General features: G+C 47.9%; 1 protein-coding gene across 2 annotated transcripts in view; it reads right to left on the reverse strand.

Annotated features, from left to right (window-relative positions):
- Window positions 1-19,697, reverse strand: part of LOC119445670 (uncharacterized) — a 66,790-nt gene that overhangs the window by 25,483 nt on the left and 21,610 nt on the right. For both annotated transcript variants that reach the window (XM_049663504.1, XM_037709952.2), the window contains 2 exons: window positions 3,786-3,899; window positions 2,836-2,938 (listed from right to left, as the gene is read on the reverse strand). In XM_049663504.1, the coding sequence (XP_049519461.1) occupies window positions 2,836-2,938; window positions 3,786-3,899 (217 nt within the window). The remainder of the gene's footprint in view (window positions 1-2,835; window positions 2,939-3,785; window positions 3,900-19,697) is intronic.

Below are 19,697 nucleotides of genomic sequence, written 5' to 3' on the forward strand. Positions count from 1 at the left end.
GCAGCAAGCGGCGGGTCAGGTTTGAATGGTCACGGTCAGGGGGAAAGGTCACACCCGCGACAGCAAGATCGTCGGGTCGAGGAATGCAGGCCCGCCTCGCACACGCTCGCGCACATGCACACGTGCGCTCGCTCTCGCCTCGCAGTCGCCGTGAATTCGAGCACTCCAAGCGCAACGCCACCGCTTCACATTCCGTCGCGGCGGAGAAGGTGCTTCCAGTTGCTGCTCGCACAAAAATGACAAAATTTGGGGCGAAATGTCTAGGTTGTCGGTGGGGAAAATTCGTTATTTCGAGGGGGTCTCCCACTGCCACTTCGTTACGTAGAGGTCTCAAATACATGTGCTCCTATGGAGTAACGGCAGGGAATAGAAAAACTTCGTTATATCCAGGAATTCGTTATATCGAGGTTCGTTATAAGCAGGTTTAACTGTATAAAATATTTCTTGCCGATATCAGCACGTAACGATTACTATATGATCATAACGAATATCGAAATATGAGATATAACAAAGCTATTTTTGCGTCAGATGCGGCTTCTTTATGCCCAGGTATGACTGTATTCCACAACAGTAATCTAGCAGATGAGCTCAGCTTTCCTCACTTAATTGTTTTTCCTGTGCAAGAAGACAGCCAAGTATGAAACGCAATTACCATGAAATCTATCACTACACAACAACGTTAAAGCTCTTCAGTTAAAGAATGAAACCTAAAGAAGGAGAAATCAAGCCTCCTTTTTTTTCTGCTGGGAAGTAATCTTTTTCCAATGTGCATGACTGTGGTAATAGAGAAGCACCAAGTGCTTTGACTGATGTTAAAATGCGAAACAGATAACTTATTTTTTTACTGGGTTTAATAACTTGCCACAACTATTCATAACACCACAGGGGAAAATACATGTAATTGGCATAATATTCACTAGCTGCTGCTGGCTATAACCTTCTAAAAGTAACAGCACTTAACAACTACCAACTATTATCTATTTATAAGGTTGAACTTCATAAACTTTGTTCAAACTTGTCAACCACTGTAAGTTTACCCAAAAATAATTCAATCGCTTGATGCGACACAGTGAATATTTGCATATTTGAACGGACACATGCAGTAGGAGGATGGCATCTTGAAGTGCGTGGGTGCCGTAAGCAGTGCTTGTGCGGAGTGCGGGGCTGAAAAGCGCGAGTGTGCATGGGATTGGTGCGTGGGTCCCGCGAGATCGGCTCGTTTGTACGACGGGGCCGACAAGCTGAGCGCAGCATGACATCATGGTGGTCTCTCGCAGGGCATTGCGGAACAAGCAGCGGGCCACCTCCCGACGTCACCGGTCCTGACCCTGCTAAAACGGGCTTCGCCCCGGCTTGCAGCACGTACTCAGAGGCTGTGCTCCCTGGTGGATCCTACCATAGTCGGGCTTCGTCCCGGCACCTGGCGCTCCCGAGACAGGCTGTGCTGCGGCGTTCATCGCCGTCCTGGCCTGTCGAGGCTGGGCTGTGCCCCGGCTCTTGTCGTGGCCGAGACAGGCTGCCCTACGGCGTTCATCGCCGTTCCTCATCTGCCGAGGCCGGGCTGCAACCCTGCTCCCGTCACCGCCACAGCGACGTGTGCCTGAGCTACGCACCAGCCGTCCCTACCACACCGCTGCAGCTTGTGATCAACTACTGCGGTTGGAACTGTGAGTGGCTGCAGCACCTGAACTGAGGCTAGTGACAACTGTGCGGCAAACCTGTTTAATGTAGTACTATCTGTATTTAGTTTGTGTCTAGTCCCGTGTTTGCTGCCCGTGTATAAAGTCGTTCTTCTTTGTCTGGGGTGGTTCCTTCATACGTCTGGCTGACCTGCGCCCACACATTTGCCCACACACATATCAATTACAACTACCAGCATACAGAATATCTTTTGCTACAAGCACTCAATAAATATTATTTAACTGAACCGTCTGTGTTATCTGTGTGTCTGTGAACCGTCTGTGTGAACATCTGTGTTATATCAAAGAAGGAGTTATTCATTATGTGTAATGCCATAAACGTCTAGGTGTCTCTTATTGCTTGTTCGTACTTGCTCACACGTTTCTTGCTCGTGTTACTTGCTGCGCATACTTGTAGTACATGCGTGTTTGACTAAGCTGCATTGTTTTTTACTGTCAAGTGATCAGGGAGGCGGGGTCGGTCAGGTTGTTTAATCTGCAGCGCTTATTTTCCCTTCCTCATCACAAGTTGTACACAGTAACTTAATGACAAATAAAGTCAAAGTGAAAAAAAAAGAAGAAAGCAATAATGTAAAAGTAAGTCAGAAAAAAATTAAAAAAATAGGCAGTTTCACCCGAAGGTGAAGCATTCACAGCAATGGCAAGGTTTAGTGCTGTGCTCGTGCTCTAACGATATGCGGAGGCGACAAGGCGTGAGACAGCACGTAATAGAACTTCTAGCTGCTGCACAGCAGAAACAGCCTTCTGGCAGGATTGCCGCAATGCAGCAAACGCATATGCTCACAATGAACGCTCTTGCCAGCAACAGAAGCCGCAACGCTCCCCTCAGTTGGTTCTGCCAACTAAGGGGAGTGTGACACTGCGTCCACTTAGCTTCGTCGATTCTCAAGCCAGATGCACTGCGCATCTCTAAAGGCCTTCTAACCCTCCGTGTGCGGGCCGTGCATGCATAGTTGATTCCGGGACAGCATGACAGTGGAGGCACCGAGGGTGCGCCTCGAGTGTGTGTACCCGAATTGCTGTGGCAATAGTATGATATAAAGCGCTAAAGCTGTTTACACTTTCAGCATCCTTCAAAAAGACTCAGAATGAATCTAGTGCATGGCTCTCTTCTGCAGAGACAAATGCTACTTACAGTGGCATTTTCTTGAGGTGCAGAGCTGTACTGAACCATCCTGTTAGCTACTATGTGGCACAGTCTTGCTATGCAGTCCATGCTTTCAAATTGAACACTGCCACTGAAAAGGAATAATAAACATACATTATAATAAACTGGAAGGAAGGAAGAAAAGACTCCAAAAACAATGTCAGCTGCACTGCGCATCAAACTTTGAGTAAAACGAGGGGAGCGCAGAAACTTATTGTAGAAAATGCTGTTTTGGTGTGCTAACCTTATCCCTAAAGCACTTGCTAGCTTTCTTCCAATATATTCTGGAGGTTCACAGCATATAATAGTGAAAACTACAGATCAATTAGCAATTACTCGAAGCTGTATTTCTAGGCACTAAAAATATGTGCACTTTAAGGGCAATATAGAGGTGTTGAAGCTCTATTTTATGCATCGTTAGGAAAAAGTAGGTATACGATCACATTTGTTAAAAAACGAAAAAAAAAAAGAACTCAAGTGCAAACGCACATGACCTATTTACATGGGCCAAAAGATGACAGATTAAGGGCAGCAACCATATAGAGTCATGTCACAGGCCATGTCCTACAGCAATGACAATGTGAAGGCCTAACCTAAGCACAGTTAGGTTGGCAGTCCACTGATGCATTTCCTACACTTGTACGTATATGGCACAAATATGCTAAGCAAGCATTCTAAGGTTAATAGCAAGGCACAACAGCAATGGAAACATAAGAAAAGGGCTTTAAAAAGTCAAGACACTTAGTCTAAGGGTAACAAGGAAAGCTCTATCTATCGAAAACAAATAACTAAGCTATGGTGTTACCCAAAAAAATGCAATTCAGAAGAAAATATGTCACAAATAGCAACTATGCACAGTAAAATTTTTGCATAACGAATACCGGTTCAATGCAATTTCTGTGACACAGATGTAATGAGCGATATGCTGGATGTCTCACTTGCTATGGACGTAAAATGTAATCCACCCAAGCTGAGCGATGAAGTCAGGCTTTGCTGAGACCTGGTCAAACAGTGGGAGTAGGTGTTTGAGCAGGCCCCGAGTGATCAAGTCTCTGAAACAAAGAAGCCTCATTGAACTATCGAAACCCAAATTGTCCACTTGTCCAGAAGTTTGTAGATATGAAAGGAATGTCACATCTATTTTTAAAGCTCAAATTTTTCCATGGAACTTGACACGCTTTTCTTCTCATTTCTGGGCTGCTTGCTCTGTAGCTTCTTTGCAGCAGGCCTGTTCCTCTGAGGCAAATTACCCATCGAAGCTTATCAAAAGCCAGAACACTCACAGAGGGTGACATCAGACACTCTTTCTTTGTGTATCTTATCTGTGCATAAACACCACTGCAACACTGGAGCAAAGCAATACATATCTGTAGTTGTACACTTTGCCATAAAAAATTGCAGGTCACAAGATTTGAAAGCTGCACTCCCACAAAGCTTGGGCACAGCCTCGACACACACACACACACACCCACACACGCATGCACGCACGCACGCACACACACACACCACACACACACACACACACACACACACACACACACACACACACACACACACACACACACACACACACACACACACACACACACACACACACACACACACACACACACACACACACACACACACACACACACACACACACACACACACACACACACACACACACACACACACACACACACACCACACACACACACACACACACACACACACACACACACACACACACACACACACACACACACACACACACACACACACACACACAGAGAGAGAGACAGACAGACCGACAGAGAGAGAGAGAATAACATAATAGCAGTAGACTGGATTGTACTTTAAGCAACTAGGTGAATGTAAAGGGTTAAAAAATACTTAAAAAAAAAAAGAAATCCTTCCCAGATGTGTGCCACTCTGACATATCAAAGACAGCGAAGCTGTACATAAGCGACTACTCAAATCCTTCAGGAGTACTAGGGGTCTGTTGAATGGCTGTGTTGCTGCTGCGTCTGAGCAGGTCGTGAATGATCTTAGTGACGGCTCCCACGCAGGCTACATTGCAGCAACACGTCACTTTCACTATGCAGCCTGTGCCGTAATCATCACAAACAGCCAGTCACGACCGCACTCGAGTGCAGCAGCAACACTGCGCTGCAACACCAAGCCTACCAATCTAACAGCTTTCACCACAACTGCCATACAAACACCAACCTGACTTCCAACGTGAAGCAGATAAAACGCGATGAGAGATACAAAAATTACAGATTACTGGCTAAGAAAGCCACAGAAATAAGTTGTTGTCTATTTCAAGTGAAGTAACTGCAAGGGAACATTTATTTTATAATCTTGATAAATGTGCTTCAAAGCAAAAATTCAGGGCTCTGGCTGTTCTTAAATTAACATTTGATATCACCCATGCCATTGCACGCTGGCCTTCACCGTTGCTCAAAAACAGCTGTGGAACATCCCTTAATGCCTTCGCTGTAAAACGAACTTTGTAGCCTTGGTCATTACCACTCTTGCGACCTCCCCTCCACTGAATCTTAATATGGCTTCACAGCAAGCACAAGTGTGCGGCCGTGAAGCATCATTCCAGGACAAACAACGCATGTGATCTATATGTCACCTCTTCGTACCCAGCATCTTGAACTTTTACATCACACGCATGAGAATGCGGTAAATTAATTTGCAGATTTTCACAGAATGCTGACAGCAGTGGAACCTGGGCTTGCTGGTAATGCATAACATAATTATAAGAGAGAGAGGCGTGTAAGGGGCATAGTCAACATTTATATATATGTACAAGGAACTTGAGCGATGCTACAAGATAAATAGAACAAGTATTTAATTTCGACTGGTGGGCCGGTCTTCATCAGGGTTGACAAAAAAGTGGACCTTTGGCACTGATAGAGAATAAAGCAGACAGCATGCTTGGCCATTCTTAGGGGGAAAAAAGAAAAGCATGCAAGAGATACATCAAATTATACAGGAACAGTGGTGACAGTGATTGACTCTTTCCAGGAGTATTGACATCTTTGCAGCTGCCTTATGGGCAACGTTGCAGGGCAAGAGGAAGGTTGAGTCCCATGTTTGTAGGGCAAGGACAGCGGAAGAGGAAAGACATAAGTCGAAGAAAAGGGAGAGGGGCGAAGTGTAGCGGAACCTAAGTCGCCGTTGTAACAAGAGAGGGAGGGCAAAAACGGTTGCGGCACAGCACCAGTGCACATGTCATAGCAGGACAGAGGGCAAGTTGAATAGAGATGGAGCCCGGAAGGAAGACAGAAAAGCAGCAACTTGTGAAAAGGAACACACGGGGTCAAATGCATATATACAGTATACAGGCATGACTCATTCCGACTATTTTTGTGGTCCAGTTGGAAAAAAAAAATTGTATACAGGGTTTAGAAAGCGAGTACATGCTTGGGGTGACAGTTTTGGGAAGCTGAGCTAGGGAGCCTTCGTGTAAGCGCTCTGTTCGAATGCTTACTGGACAATTGACACCGCGTCAGCTCGCACAGATTCCTAACAGGGGCAATAAGTCACTCAATATGACTACTTAAGTGACAGGGCACAGGAAACTACTGATTTATTAGTTTTTCCGCTCGCCTCTGAGGCTCACATGGAAGAAACAGTGAGCAGCGGCCAGCGTCTCAATTTTCGACTAAGAAGCATGTATCTGTGCTCCCCTCTTTCACTGCATATCCAGGAGACATGTACGCCACCCCGGACTGTCATTAATTTCTTTCATGCACGCTCCCGATTTGTAGATGTAAAAAGATTGTTTCTGCTTGTGTGCACGGGTGTGTTGGAAACCAGACTACAAGAGCATGACGCTCACGTGTTCGAAGGCGTGACCTGGCAGTCTAACATGCCTAGAGAAGGGTAAATTCGGGAGACTTTTCACATGCATGTGATGATTGTTGAACCACATGTGAAAAGGCGTCTATCTCTGTCCGATATATCCCTGTTTGCACACCTTGTCATGAAGAAGAAGTAGTTCAGTGATTGGAAAATGTAGAGAGGTCGGCCGGAAACTGAAGCATCTGGCCTGCTGCTCTATGTAAGGGGAGGGGTAGAGGGGAAGAAAGAGGGTCACAATGGGGGATGATAATGGGAGGAACTAGGTGAAAGGACACGTTGCATAAATGTTATCACAAGCGAGAGTCCAGGCCTGTGTCGCCTGAGAAACGTGAAAAAGCACGCATTGCCTCTATCGTATTCCCTCGGCCACGTGTGCCCACGTGTGCACACGTGACCCAGGTTGACCTCCCTTGATTGAGGGGGCAAAGGTCAGGGCTCATTGCTTGTGCTTGACTTTGGAGTGAATTTTGTACATAACACTACTCGAATCAAAATCAAGATTTCATTATTTTATATTAGATCGATTTCAATGCTTCAGCTGTGTCTGTTGTTGTTATACGATTAAAAAAACCTTGCAGCGAGGCTTTCCACATGGTTGACAACCTTGGGCTTGTGTCATCGCCCTGACCACCAAATCAATCAAACTTTTTTTCTGCTATACTATACTACATGAGGTGGCCGCTGGAAGATAGTGGCAAGTTGGCTACTCTGATGATATTCAAGTAGTTGTCAAGAATGGCATTAACCTGTGGAACACCAATAGTGTATATGAGAACAGCATTCGGATCAGATTGAGTGTAGTTTCTTTTTCTCACTATTTCTCACATTATACGTGCTTGATCTAAGCTGCAGGCACGCTGCATTGGATTGTCTACTACTTGTTGAGGATACAGTAAAACCATGTTAATTCGGAAAATCGGATAATTCAGACTCGTCCTCTGGTCCCGGCTGGTGTATGCATTATTCAATGCCATCAAACTCTCGTTACTTCGGACGTACTTGGCCGCACATCTATTAATTTGGACAACTTTCGGAACTCAGCGAGCGAGGAGTGCGACTCAACAGAGCAACAACGGCGCTAGCGTCCAACCGAAATGAAGCGGCAGAGTCCGTGTTGCCACAGTCGTCAGCGGAAATCGTACGTGAATGACAGCAACACCAGAATGCTTTGTGCCTATTTGTTCCTTTAAAGTCTTTATTCTTGCCTTTACCGCCACGCATAGCACCGCGTTGGTCGCGTGCCTTCATGACTGCACAGTTGCCATCCATGATCGCGTCGACAGCAACCGTGGTACCGGCCGCAGCAGTTGCAGCGGTAGTTCCGCTTTGACTCTGTGCGCGCGTCGGCCACGTGCCTTCATAACTGCTAAGTCGCCATCCACGATTGCGTAAATAGTGATCGCACAAACAGTAGTTTCATTTTGACTCAGTTCGTGCATTGTCCACGCGCCTTCACAACCGCAAGGTCGCCGTCCATGATCGCGTTGACAGCGGCCGCAGTTTCGTCCGCAGCGGTTGCTGCAAACAGTAGTGTCGTTTTTAATGAGTGCAAAGCTTTCAAGGATGAAAAGCATGGTCTACATCGTGATGGGTGGCAACCTGGCAACACTGCCGAATAAATAATCGGGATGTGCGCGCGGTAGTGAAAAGCGCGATGGGCGCCGCGGCTGTGTTGTGAAGGAAGTCCGAGGCCTTCGCCACTGTGAGCGCTAATCAGTCCCGAGATGACGAGCATTGCAACGTCCGCACTGCTTTTGTGCAAAATAGAAACAGGATTTGCTGATTCGTTCAGTAAATAAAAGTGTGTTGATGTAGTAAGCAGTCGTTTATTGTTTTCTTGATACCCTCGATAATTCGACTTCGGTTAATTCTGACATTTTTTTCAGTCCTGTTAAATCTGAATTAACGAGGTTTTACTGTATTTCTGATGTACGAGGGCGTTTCGGAAAGTAATGTCTCCAAGCCCACTTCTGTGCCAATAGTACTGCAAACATGTTGAATTCTTAATCATTACTGCACTGATCTTTAAGCTATAGAATGTCACTTGCCTCACCTTCCTATCTCTTCTCATTCCAGAGTAATCGAGCAATCCATGGCATCCAGTGGTGACGTCCAGTTGAAACAGCGGGCTGTAATTGACTGAGGAAGGTTGTGGCTTGTATGGTGATTTGATGCGGCTCGATTTTTGTCTTTCACAGTCCTTGGCCACGTCCGCACAGTGCTGACATCAACACAGGCATCCCCGTAAACTGCAGTCAGACGGCGATGAATGTTGATTGGCGCCAGCCTTCCGCAGTCAGAAATTCAATGACAGCCAGTTGTTTCAATAGGATGTCACCACTGGATGCCATGCATGGATTGCTCGATTGGCAGTATTTATGTGATGGGTCACGACTGACGTTTCACCTAAGGGTCGATTGTCAAAGTAAAAAATGCTGTGATAGCCTTCAAGAACACGGCAGAGGGCTTCAGCTTGAGCAGGTGTAAGGTCAGAGGAAACCATCTTCTCGATGTCGACGCCACTGCTATAACATCTTCGAGTCATAACAATCTTCGACTGTGAATGGCTCGACCTGATCATCCTGCAGAGCGCTAATTATAGCCAATGAAATCCCCTGAGGCAGGACTTGCGTGGTTAGCGTGAAATTGACAAGGGGAAGGCAGGTGTGGTTGCCAGTTTTGTCAGCACAGTGTGCGGCATGGTAACACCAAGTGCAATCATAACGGCCGGAATTGTTGCGACCATGTGATTGCTGTCAGGTACAGCTGGTGTGGAAAACAAGTCCACGTGTGTCACAGAATTAGGCAGTAGGCAAATAAATTCCATGCAGCTTAAATGGCTTGGAGGCGGGTCCACAGGGTCGGCAAGAAGAGGCAAGTCAAGACGAACAGAGCCAGCCGAACAGTCAATGAGGGCAGAATGACTGGCGAGGAAATCCAGACAGAGAATGGGTTCGTGAGGGCAATGCTCGATGATGGTGAAGAGAACAACGGTGTGTCTCTCAGCAATGGTGAGTCAGGCAGAGCATATGCCAACAATCGCGACAGGACCCTCTGTCGGCGACTCATACAGCTCGGTTCGGGGCAGGCGTCAGAACTTTCTTGAGCTAACGGCGAAGAGCAGCACTCATAATGGACACATGCGCACTGGTGTCAATCAACGCGCACACAGGAACATTGTCGACGAGAATGTCCAAAAGATTTTTGTTCGTGGGTAAGGTGAAGCAAGGATTTTGTGCCAATGTCGTCACTGCAGCTTCACCTCCAGAAGCTGCACTGTCTAGTTTTCTGGGCGGGGGTGCTGCGAGCAGGTCGGAGAAGGAGCACGGCGTGACAGGGTCGAACGAGATTGACGACAGGAGGGAGAAGGCGAGTGGGAGTAGTGGGTCGCGGGGTGTAGAGGTGTCGCAGGGTCAGATGATGGGTCGGGCACAGAAGGAGCGAAGGAAAAGGACGCGCTAGAGGGACGAGGTTGTAATCAGAAGAATAGCATGTCGGAGAAGTCCAGTGGCTGCGGCAGTGGCGAGCGATATGGCCAATGCGTCGGCCATTAAAACAGATCAGCTTGTCATCCACACTGTGCCATTCGGACGGGTGGCGCAGTCCATAAGAGGAGTAAGAGGAGCGAGGTGGGGACGTGTGTGGAGAAAGGTTCCGAGTGGATGGGACAAACGGAGTGCAGGCCGACGTTTGACAACTCTCGACGCACAATGGCTGAATCAAGGAAATCGTTGCCGGAGAGTGATCAGAAGATGGGAATGAAGGGGCAGCCGGTCGTACTGCTTCAACCTCACGACGAATGATGCGGGTTAAGTTGTCACATCGCTACAGTAGCCACTGTAACATCGCGAAGGCTGGTAGAAGAGGTCGTCACAAGATGATGTAGAAGCTGTGTTGGGAAGTCGGGTGATGCGTTGGGATACCCGGTGCCCTTTAGCATGCTTAAGACGGCGGCATTCTTTGAGAATCATATCGATGTTGGCGACGTTTGTAAACACCAGTAAATTGAAGGCATTGTCAGCAATGCCTTTGAGGACGTGATTACCCTTATTGTCCTCTGACATGCTCGGGTCAGCCTTGGTACAAAGGGCCAAGACATTGAGAAAGTACGACACGTAGGACTCCGTCGACGTCTGGACACGTGTGGCAAGGGCCTTCTTGGCACTGAGTTGGTGACCGAACGGATTGCCAAAAAGGCCGCTGAGCTTCTCTTTGAAGAGATCCCAGCTCTTCAAAGAGAGTCTGGAACCATGCCTGTGGAGCGCCGTCGAGGTAGAAAAGAATGTTGGCAAGCATAATAATCGGATCCCACCTGTGACTGGTGCTGACACGTTCGTACAAGCGGAGCCAGTCTTCAACATCAGGACTGCCGACTCCGGTGAAAACACCAGGATCCCGAGGAGGGCAAACGGTGACGTAGGTCAGGGCTGCAGGCGTAGATGTTTGCGTAGATGAAGTGCCGGCAGCAGGAGCCGAAGGGGCATTGGCGCCGTTGGGACCGCTATGAAGCTCCATGGCGGGTACGGGGAACATCCGCCTCCACCAAATACAGTAAAAGCTCGATGATACGAATCTCACGGGGTCACGAAAAATATTCGTATCAGCCGAAATTCGTATCATCGAAACACAATTAAAACTACTGTCGAATCTCGATAATTCGAACTTGAAGGGGCCCGAAAATTTGTTCGAATGAAAAGGACGTATTTTTGAAGCATTCGTGCACCATAGCACGATGCACGAACGGTGCGAGTCGTGAAATATCGCGGCGCGCAAGCGCATAGCAAGCGCGGGCCACGAAACTGCCCACGCCGGCTAACGGTCGCTTCCCGATAACGACAGGAAACGAAGCTTCAGGGAGCGAGCGGGCGGCGCTGGAACGCGGGTGCGCACGGAGACCGTCGAAGGTGAGGGAGGAGGGCGGCAGGGAAGCGGATTTGGCCGCGTCAACTCCGCCGCTTCGGTGGCTCCCCTCGCCCTCCCTCTCAACTCCCTCGTAGCTCAATCACCTTCGACTCCGTGCGCACATCTCCGTGTGCACGCGCCGCCGTGCTGGCGCCAGCTTATTTTAGTCGCCCCCTGAAGTTTCGTTTTCTGCCGCTATCGGGAAGCGAGCGTTTGCGGGCGTGGCAGTTTCATTGGCCCGACTGTGCCTCCGTCGCTGATTCCCTCTCTGCGCTGCTGCCGCAGCGTGCAAGGTCAACATGTGACTAGAAAATAGAGGAGGAGGGTTCACTGCCATTTTATCCGCGTGGCTGAGACGTCGGCACTAGTGTGTGCTAGAATACGGTTGTCTAGAACACTCTAGTCGGCACGTACACGCTTGTTCCGGCGCGATGCAGAAACGGCGACCTTGCAATTTGAGAGAGGGGGAAATTTCCGCCGCGGGTTCTGTTTTTTTTTTTCCCCGTTCCTTCGCACGCGGCATTGAAGGGTCTCTCCTGAGCTTTTGCTCTATGGCGGTGTCGCAGGAACGCCGGTCGGAGGCGCCGCCGCGTTATTTGGTGCGCTGCTAAGAGCATTGTCGGTACGCGGTATGTTCGAAATAAGCGTGTTCGAATTAACGAGATTCGACTGTAGCTAAATTAAAGAGTCAGAGGTGAACTCACTCAGGCACATGTACGTAAAAAGCATTTATTTCTTGAAGCGCCACCGCTTCAAACTCTTCGCGCCCAGTCGCGGAGTCCGCGCTGTCCGGCGCCGCGCCTCCGCACCAAAAGAGGAGAGAAAGCGCATGACTGCGCGCTGTTCTCTTTTGCGGCCGTCGGTGGGGCGGCGTTTATTCGTATCAACCGACGCAGGTTGAAAATCGATTCGTAACAACCGTTCTCTAGCCCGTTGCAAAGTAATGGGGCTCGGCCGGGACCACAGAAAAATTCGTATCATCCGGAAATTCGTATTAGCCGTGATCGTATCATCGAGCTTTTACTATAATGTTATGTGTAGCTGATAATGTTACGTGTAGCTGATGCCCAAGGCTATTTACATTTTATTTACAGGGAAGCTAACGGAGGCCAAGATGGTGACGCTATATCAAGCGGGAACACGTCGTCTTCCTTCTCCTCAGTGCAGCCACAATGTGGCGGCTGTTCCGTAACAGTATTTTTAAACTGCTAGAAACATGCACATCATAATTAGCAGAAACATTTTTCTACGGTGACAAAACGTGGAATGCAAGATTGCATTCTGATACTATCCATGTTTTTTCAATGGTATCATGCAAGCATTTTGCGTGTTTCGTGCAATAGATATACCCAAGACCACAGGCATCAATGACATACGTTTCACCGAGAGTAATCTTATAGAATGTAGTCGAAGGATGTTCAGAATTGCACAAAGTTGGGAGTACAGTAAAAGCTCGATGATACGATCACGGCTAATACGAATTTCCGGATGATACGAATTTTTCTGTGGTCCCGGCCGAGCCCCATTACTTTGCAACGGGCTAGAGAACGGTTGTTACGAATCGATTTTCAACCTGCGTCGGTTGATACGAATAAACGCCGCCCCACCGACGGCCGCAAAAGAGAACAGCGCGCAGTCATGCGCTTTCTCTCCTCTTTTGGTGCGGAGGCGCGGCGCCGGACAGCGCGGACTCCGCGACTGGGCGCGAAGAGTTTGAAGCGGTGGCGCTTTTGGTGCTTTTGTACTTTTCCTCCTTTTCTGCGAGCCGTCAGATGGAGTGGCTGCTGCGCTTCGGGCCGCGTTCTTCGTGTTTGCGCCATTTTGCCTAGTCGCAGCGAGCTATGTCTCGCAAGCGGAAAGCACTCTCCTTTAAAGAGAAATTAGACATTCTTCGAAAGGTCGATGAGGATCCCAAGAGGAAGCGGACGGAGTTGGCTAAGGAGCTAGGCCTCGCAACGTCAACACTGAGCACAATTGTTGCACAGCGAGACTATCATGAAAAACGTGCTTTCGTTCAACGTCAACGCGAAGCAAGCGAATTCGAACACGCTTATTTTGAACATACCGCGCACCGACAATGCTCTTAGCAGCGCGCCAAATCACGCGGCGGCGCCTCCAACCGGCATTGCTCCGACACCGCCATAGAGCAAAAGCTCAGGAGAGACCCCTCAATGCCGCGCGCGAAGGAACGGGGGGAAAAAAAAAAGAACCCGCGGCGGAAATTTCCTTCTCTCTCAAATTGCAAGGTCGCTGTTTGTGCATCGCGCCGGAACAAGCGTGTACGTGCCGACTAGAGTGTTCTAGACAACCGTATTCTAGCACACACTAGTGCCGACGTCTCAGCCACGCGGATAAAATGGCAGTGAACCCTTCTCCTCTATTTTCTAGTCACATGTTGACCTTGCACGCTGCGGCAGCAGCGCAGAGGGAAGCAGCGGCGGAGGCGCAGTCGGGCCAACGAAACTGCCACGCCCGCAAACGCTCGCTTCCCGATAATGGCAGAAAACGAAACTTCAGGGGGCGGCTAAAATAGGCTGGCGCCAGCACGGCGGCGGGCGCGCACGGAGATGTGCGCACGGAGTCGAAGGTGAGAGCCACGAGGGAGTTGAGAGGGAGGGCGAGGGGAGCCACCAAAGCGGCGGAGTTGACGCGGCCAAATCCGCTTCCCTGCCGCCCTCCTCCCTCACCTTCGACGGTCTCCGCGCGCAGCCGTGTGCCGGCGCCGCCCGCTCGCTCCCTGAAGCTTCGTTTTCTGTCGTTATCGGGAAGCGACCATTAGCCGGCATGGGCAGTTTCGTGGAGTGCGCTTGCTATGCGCTTGCGCGCCGCGATATTTCACGACTCGCACCGTTCGTGCATCGTGCTATGGTGCACGAATACTTCAAAAATGCGTCCTTTTAATTCGAACAAATTTTCGGGCCCCTTCGAGTTCGAATTATCGAGATTCGACAGTAGTTTTAATTGTGTTTCGATGATACGAATTTCGGCTAATACGAATATTTTTCGTGACCCCGTGAGATTCGTATCATCGAGCTTTTACTGTACATCAAGAACACATCATGCGCAAGAAGATAGATATACCTGAGGGTTTAGAAACAGTTGCTTTGTTACTGTTACGGGGCTGCAGGTTCAACTACTGTATTTTTCGGTGTATAAAACAAGTTTTTTTTCTGAATTTTTCGTCGGTATGTCTTATAGAATGGTGTGACTTCTGCACGTTTTTTTTTTCTGGAAAAACTTTCATCAAAATCGGATGTGATGTTATGGCCACACGAAGCGCGCTAGTTGACTTAATTGCTACGCGTGTTCTGTGCGCACTATCGAGGTGCCGGGTTCTTCTTGTGATCGAGTTCCCGAGTGCCGAGCGAGAAGGACGGAGCAGCAACGCAAGCGGCGGCAGGCTGACCGCGAGTCAACCGACCCCGAAGTCCTCGCATCTGCAGATTGTTGTCAAGATACGGCACGTGTCTCTGTGCAAACTACGCAGTTGCTACCAGAGTACAAGCCGCCCCCCTCTCTCTCGCACTGCCTTCCCACTTTCCTCCCTTGTGCGCGATTTGGCTCACCAGCACACGCTCTCACTCGCACAGCATACGGTGCACGGGGACGATGTTATCGCCCTTGGACTTTATACGGAACATCGCGGCAACCACAACGGCAGAAATGCGCCTGGAGTCGAAATATACAGCACCCATTCGCTTGCGCGTGACTCGCGTTCACGGAGGGAAACGTCACTGTAATTTTTTAAAATCACTTACTGAACGAACAGGTGCGTCTTATATACTTTTTTTTTCCGGGAAAACTGCCGTTTTGCGGGGGGAGGGGCGTCGGCATCTTATACAAAGGTGCGACTTATAAACAGGAAAATATGGCAAGCAATCTGCAAAAGTATAACAATGGCTCAGAGCTCTGTTACAATGCTCAATAAAACATGTTAGCATGCTAGTTGGTGCATGGTTTTTTGCCAAAATTGTGGCGCAGTAAAAGACCAGGGATGACAGAACTAACATGGACAGGCACACCTCTGTCAGCATTAAGTACTTTAGTAGGACGTTCTGGCGGGCTAGTTGGTTCATGGCCTTTAGATGTTTTTAAAAACTGCATGAAAAAAATGAGGACACAGGAAAGAAACACACACGACACCACGAGCGCAATTGTGCGCTCGTGGTGTCGTGTGTTTCTTTTGTGTTTCCCCGTTATTTTTCGCGCAGTTTTTAAGAACGTCTAACTAAAAGCAATAAGTAGCACAACAGGGTGTCCCCCTGACAGTTTTTAAATTTGGGACACCCTGTCGTGCTACTTATTCTGAACCTGTTAAAATGCACCCCATTACTGTAAAAAATTTGAAATCTAATAATGGGAAACCGCAAGAAAATGCACAGATTTACAATCTCTATAACAATGTGCGGTACTAATATAAAGCAGTAATCAAAAAGGAAACATGGGATGTTGAAGTTATTACGATTGAAATGAATGTGTTCATATGTGATGTTCGAAATTATTAAAAACGTATCTACAATTTGGTACCAAATGTCAGATACTGTTTCAGATTAGAAGCAGGTTTTTACACTGTTACGTCCCTTGTGTAAAGCGATCAATGACTTTCTGCTTGTCTATTGTTATATCACGATGAATGCTGGGAAGGGCGAGACCGTTGAGCCATTTTTCGCTGCGCCTAGTGACTTTATCCAAATACTGACACATCGGAGGGTGGAAAAAGCGCACTCAGCTGTAGATACACTGACTTGCAATGCAGTGAGGATTTGCAACAGGGTCGTTATGGTTCGATACAGTTTGACATCAAATTGCTAAAGAGTTTCCATGGCTGCCAGTGGCAGAAGAATGCCCTTCACTTTTCCTCATTCTGATTTTGCAGACCACAAAGAAAACTGAGCATTTGAGCATCAGAGAAGTTTGCAGTTCCTGCTGTCCTATACCCAAACGCATAAAGCACTTTTCTGCAAGTATATTAAGATTAGTCTTAGCAGTGCCATCCCTCGCACAACTTGGCAAGAGCGTGCACAAACAATAAACATCAAGCGCGTTCTTCAACAGCCGATGTTTAAGATGTTCTACAAGAGGCTCTATTACAGGAATGTATATAGTACCAGAAAGGAAATAAGACACCACATTGTGGGAACGCACTTTACCAGTTACCACGTGTCTCTGAATGAGATGAGGTAAATATAGTTGCACTCCTACGCATTCACCAACGTCTCCAGCTTGTCGAAAAACTTCTTCGAATACTTCTTTCACCTTTGAAGGATTCCTCTTCCCTCTAAGGACCGAGACTGTGTCCAAAATGTCGCAAGCACTCCGCATGTTCACATCTGGCTTCTGAAGCAGTCGGCTCAGAGGAAGTGTTACGGACAGAACATCACAGAGGCTGTATGTTGTTATAATAAATTCGGCATCCTTCACTGAATTAAGCAGTCCCCTTGCTTTTGCAGCATAATTTTGTTCTTTACAATTTGATTCTAATTTGAAGGCATTGGCAATTTTCTCCAGAGGATGCCTAAATTGCAGTAGAGTGCCATGATGCTCAACCCAATGTGTTTTGCATAACTTTGTCATTTGTTTACCAAGTTGAAGCTTCAGTATGATGGGAAGTGAAACACGAAACGACCTCCCGCATTGTCACTGTGGTGTTTTGAACATTTCGCATATCTGATGTCTTAGATACAGAAAGATTCAAGCTATGACTGAAGCAAGGGCATCGAACTGCATGTACAGTATCTTCTCGAATTTCCCTAACAGCGCCGCATAGCTCAGAGGTCATTATTGAACAGCCGTTTGTTGCGATACTGACGCATAATTTTGGGTCTAGAGACAGAGACCTTAGCTAAGCCAGCAATATTTTCCAAAGATATGCCCCTGTCAGTGTGGGCTCAAAAGCACTTCATTTTGTTTTTGCTCCTCTGAACCACTATCGGCTACCAGGGCTATCATACTGAATTTCGGAGTCTCGAGCATTTATAAAACCCATGACATTCTCGCTGATCTTGTTATGCTGGTATCGCACCACCAAATTGAGCTGTGACACGTGTACGATGTCTGTGGATTTGTCAAACATTACACTATAATGACAAATTTTTTCCAGGATCACAGAAAGTATTTCCTGTCTGCAATGTTCAAGAATTCTCTTATGTGTAGTCTTACTTGTAAACAATTTTTTTCCTACGGTACTACAAAGGTGCTGTTGTACAGTGTGGTTACGACACGGTACTTTGAACTGCAACAGCTGCTTAACTGCGTTATCGCCCTTGGACTTTATACGGAACATCTATGAGCCAAAACCAATTTTAGGGCCACAACACATCATAGACACCATCTTGGACACCAATATGGATCTCAAGGGCCATACTTTTGCTGGCGGAAACCGAAAATATGTCATAGTTGTCGCCCCCGGCACTTCGGGCGGCCAATGCCATCGTCAAGCCACCAAGCCAAGAGACACGAAAAGTCAAAATGGCTGCTCGGGCCGGTGCGGGGTGGCAGTTTGCAACGTATGATGCGGGAACGGTCCCACAGTTGCGACGCAGCAGCGGGGTTACCAATGCATTGGGTTCTATTGGAGCTGTGCCGGGACTGGCCATAAACGATGTAACAGCCGGGAAAACGCAGCACCCAGGAATGTAACAGCGGGGTTCTACTGTAACACTATACGACGCTACGACGCCATCGTGACGCTCGCTCTTGGTTTCCAATGCCCCGTGCTTGTGTGAAACGACACGCGTCTACACATCCAGTACCTGGTGTGACATTCCAAGGATGAGTGCTTCGACGAAAACGGAAAACGGGTGCGCGTTACAATTGAAGACGCGTTAGAATCGAGTAAATACGGTAAGCGTTTCTTTTTCGAATTTTCGTGCCGAACCTGCATATAACGAAATCCTCTTTATAATGAAGTTTTTGGGGAATTTGTCAATTTCTTTATATCCAGGTTTAACTGTATTACTATTTAGGGTATACGATGCCATTTGTAATGCTTAGGTGAAAATTTAAAATAATCAAAGGATGTTTAGTTAAAGAATAACGTCTAATACAGTAGAACCCCGCTGATACGTTTTTCGCGGGATCGTAAAAAAAAAACGTATGAGCCAGGAAATGCAAAAGCCGAAAAGCAGGACAAAGTGAGAAATGATAGTAGTGGTGAACTGCACACAATTTTATTTTAATTCTTACGTTTGAAAAAAAGTCACACTTTTGCCCGAAAGCCGAAGCATCGATTGCGATAGCAAATTAGTAGAAAGCGCTACAAAGTAAGGACAGTAGTTTTATCGTCCGTATAAACTTGGAAATATTCGTATGCTAATAAATTAATGAGCATGGAGTCAGCGCGCACAGGGAAATATGAACACATCACACTCGATGACCGTGGACACTCGCTGTCAAAACGTTGGCGTGAGGAAGCGCGGCAGCAGCAGCGAGCGATGTACCCTTCATGCTGTTTATCGCTTCAACGCAAGCTGAGCGCCGAGAACACACAGCACGCACAAAACTACGAGCTGCCGATGCACCTACACTGCCTAGACTCTGCCCCCAATGCAGATCGCTTTCAAGATGCAGCCGGCGCAACCACGCAGTTGATGCCAGAGTACAACATGCCCCCCTCACCCCCTTGTGCCTCAAGCGCGACGGAAGAATTCGCGCTTCCTCCCCACTTTTATTTCTCGCACGCGCGAGATTTAACCCCAGTCATCGGCTCCCCTTGCACGCTTTCACTCACACATACAGCATTTGGCGCACGGCGATGGCATTATCGACCTTGGACTTTATACGGAACATCTATGCGCCAAAACCAATTTTAGGGCCCCAACGCATCATAGACACCATCTTTAGATGACAAACAGGGATCTCAAAGGCCATGCTTTTGCTGGCGGAAACCGAAAATACGTCATAGGTGTCGCCCCCGGCACTATGGGCGGCCAATCCCATCATCAAGCCACCAAGCCAAGCGACATGAAAAGTCAACATGGCCGCTCGGGCTGGTGCGGGGCGGCAGTTCGCAACGCATGATGCAGGAACGGTGCCACAGTTGTGACACAACAGCGGCGTTACCAATGCGTTGGGTCCTAAGGGTGCTA

The sequence above is a fragment of the Dermacentor silvarum genome, chromosome 3 (assembly GCF_013339745.2).
Source record: "Dermacentor silvarum isolate Dsil-2018 chromosome 3, BIME_Dsil_1.4, whole genome shotgun sequence".
NCBI classification, from domain to species: Eukaryota; Metazoa; Arthropoda; class Arachnida; order Ixodida; family Ixodidae; genus Dermacentor; species Dermacentor silvarum.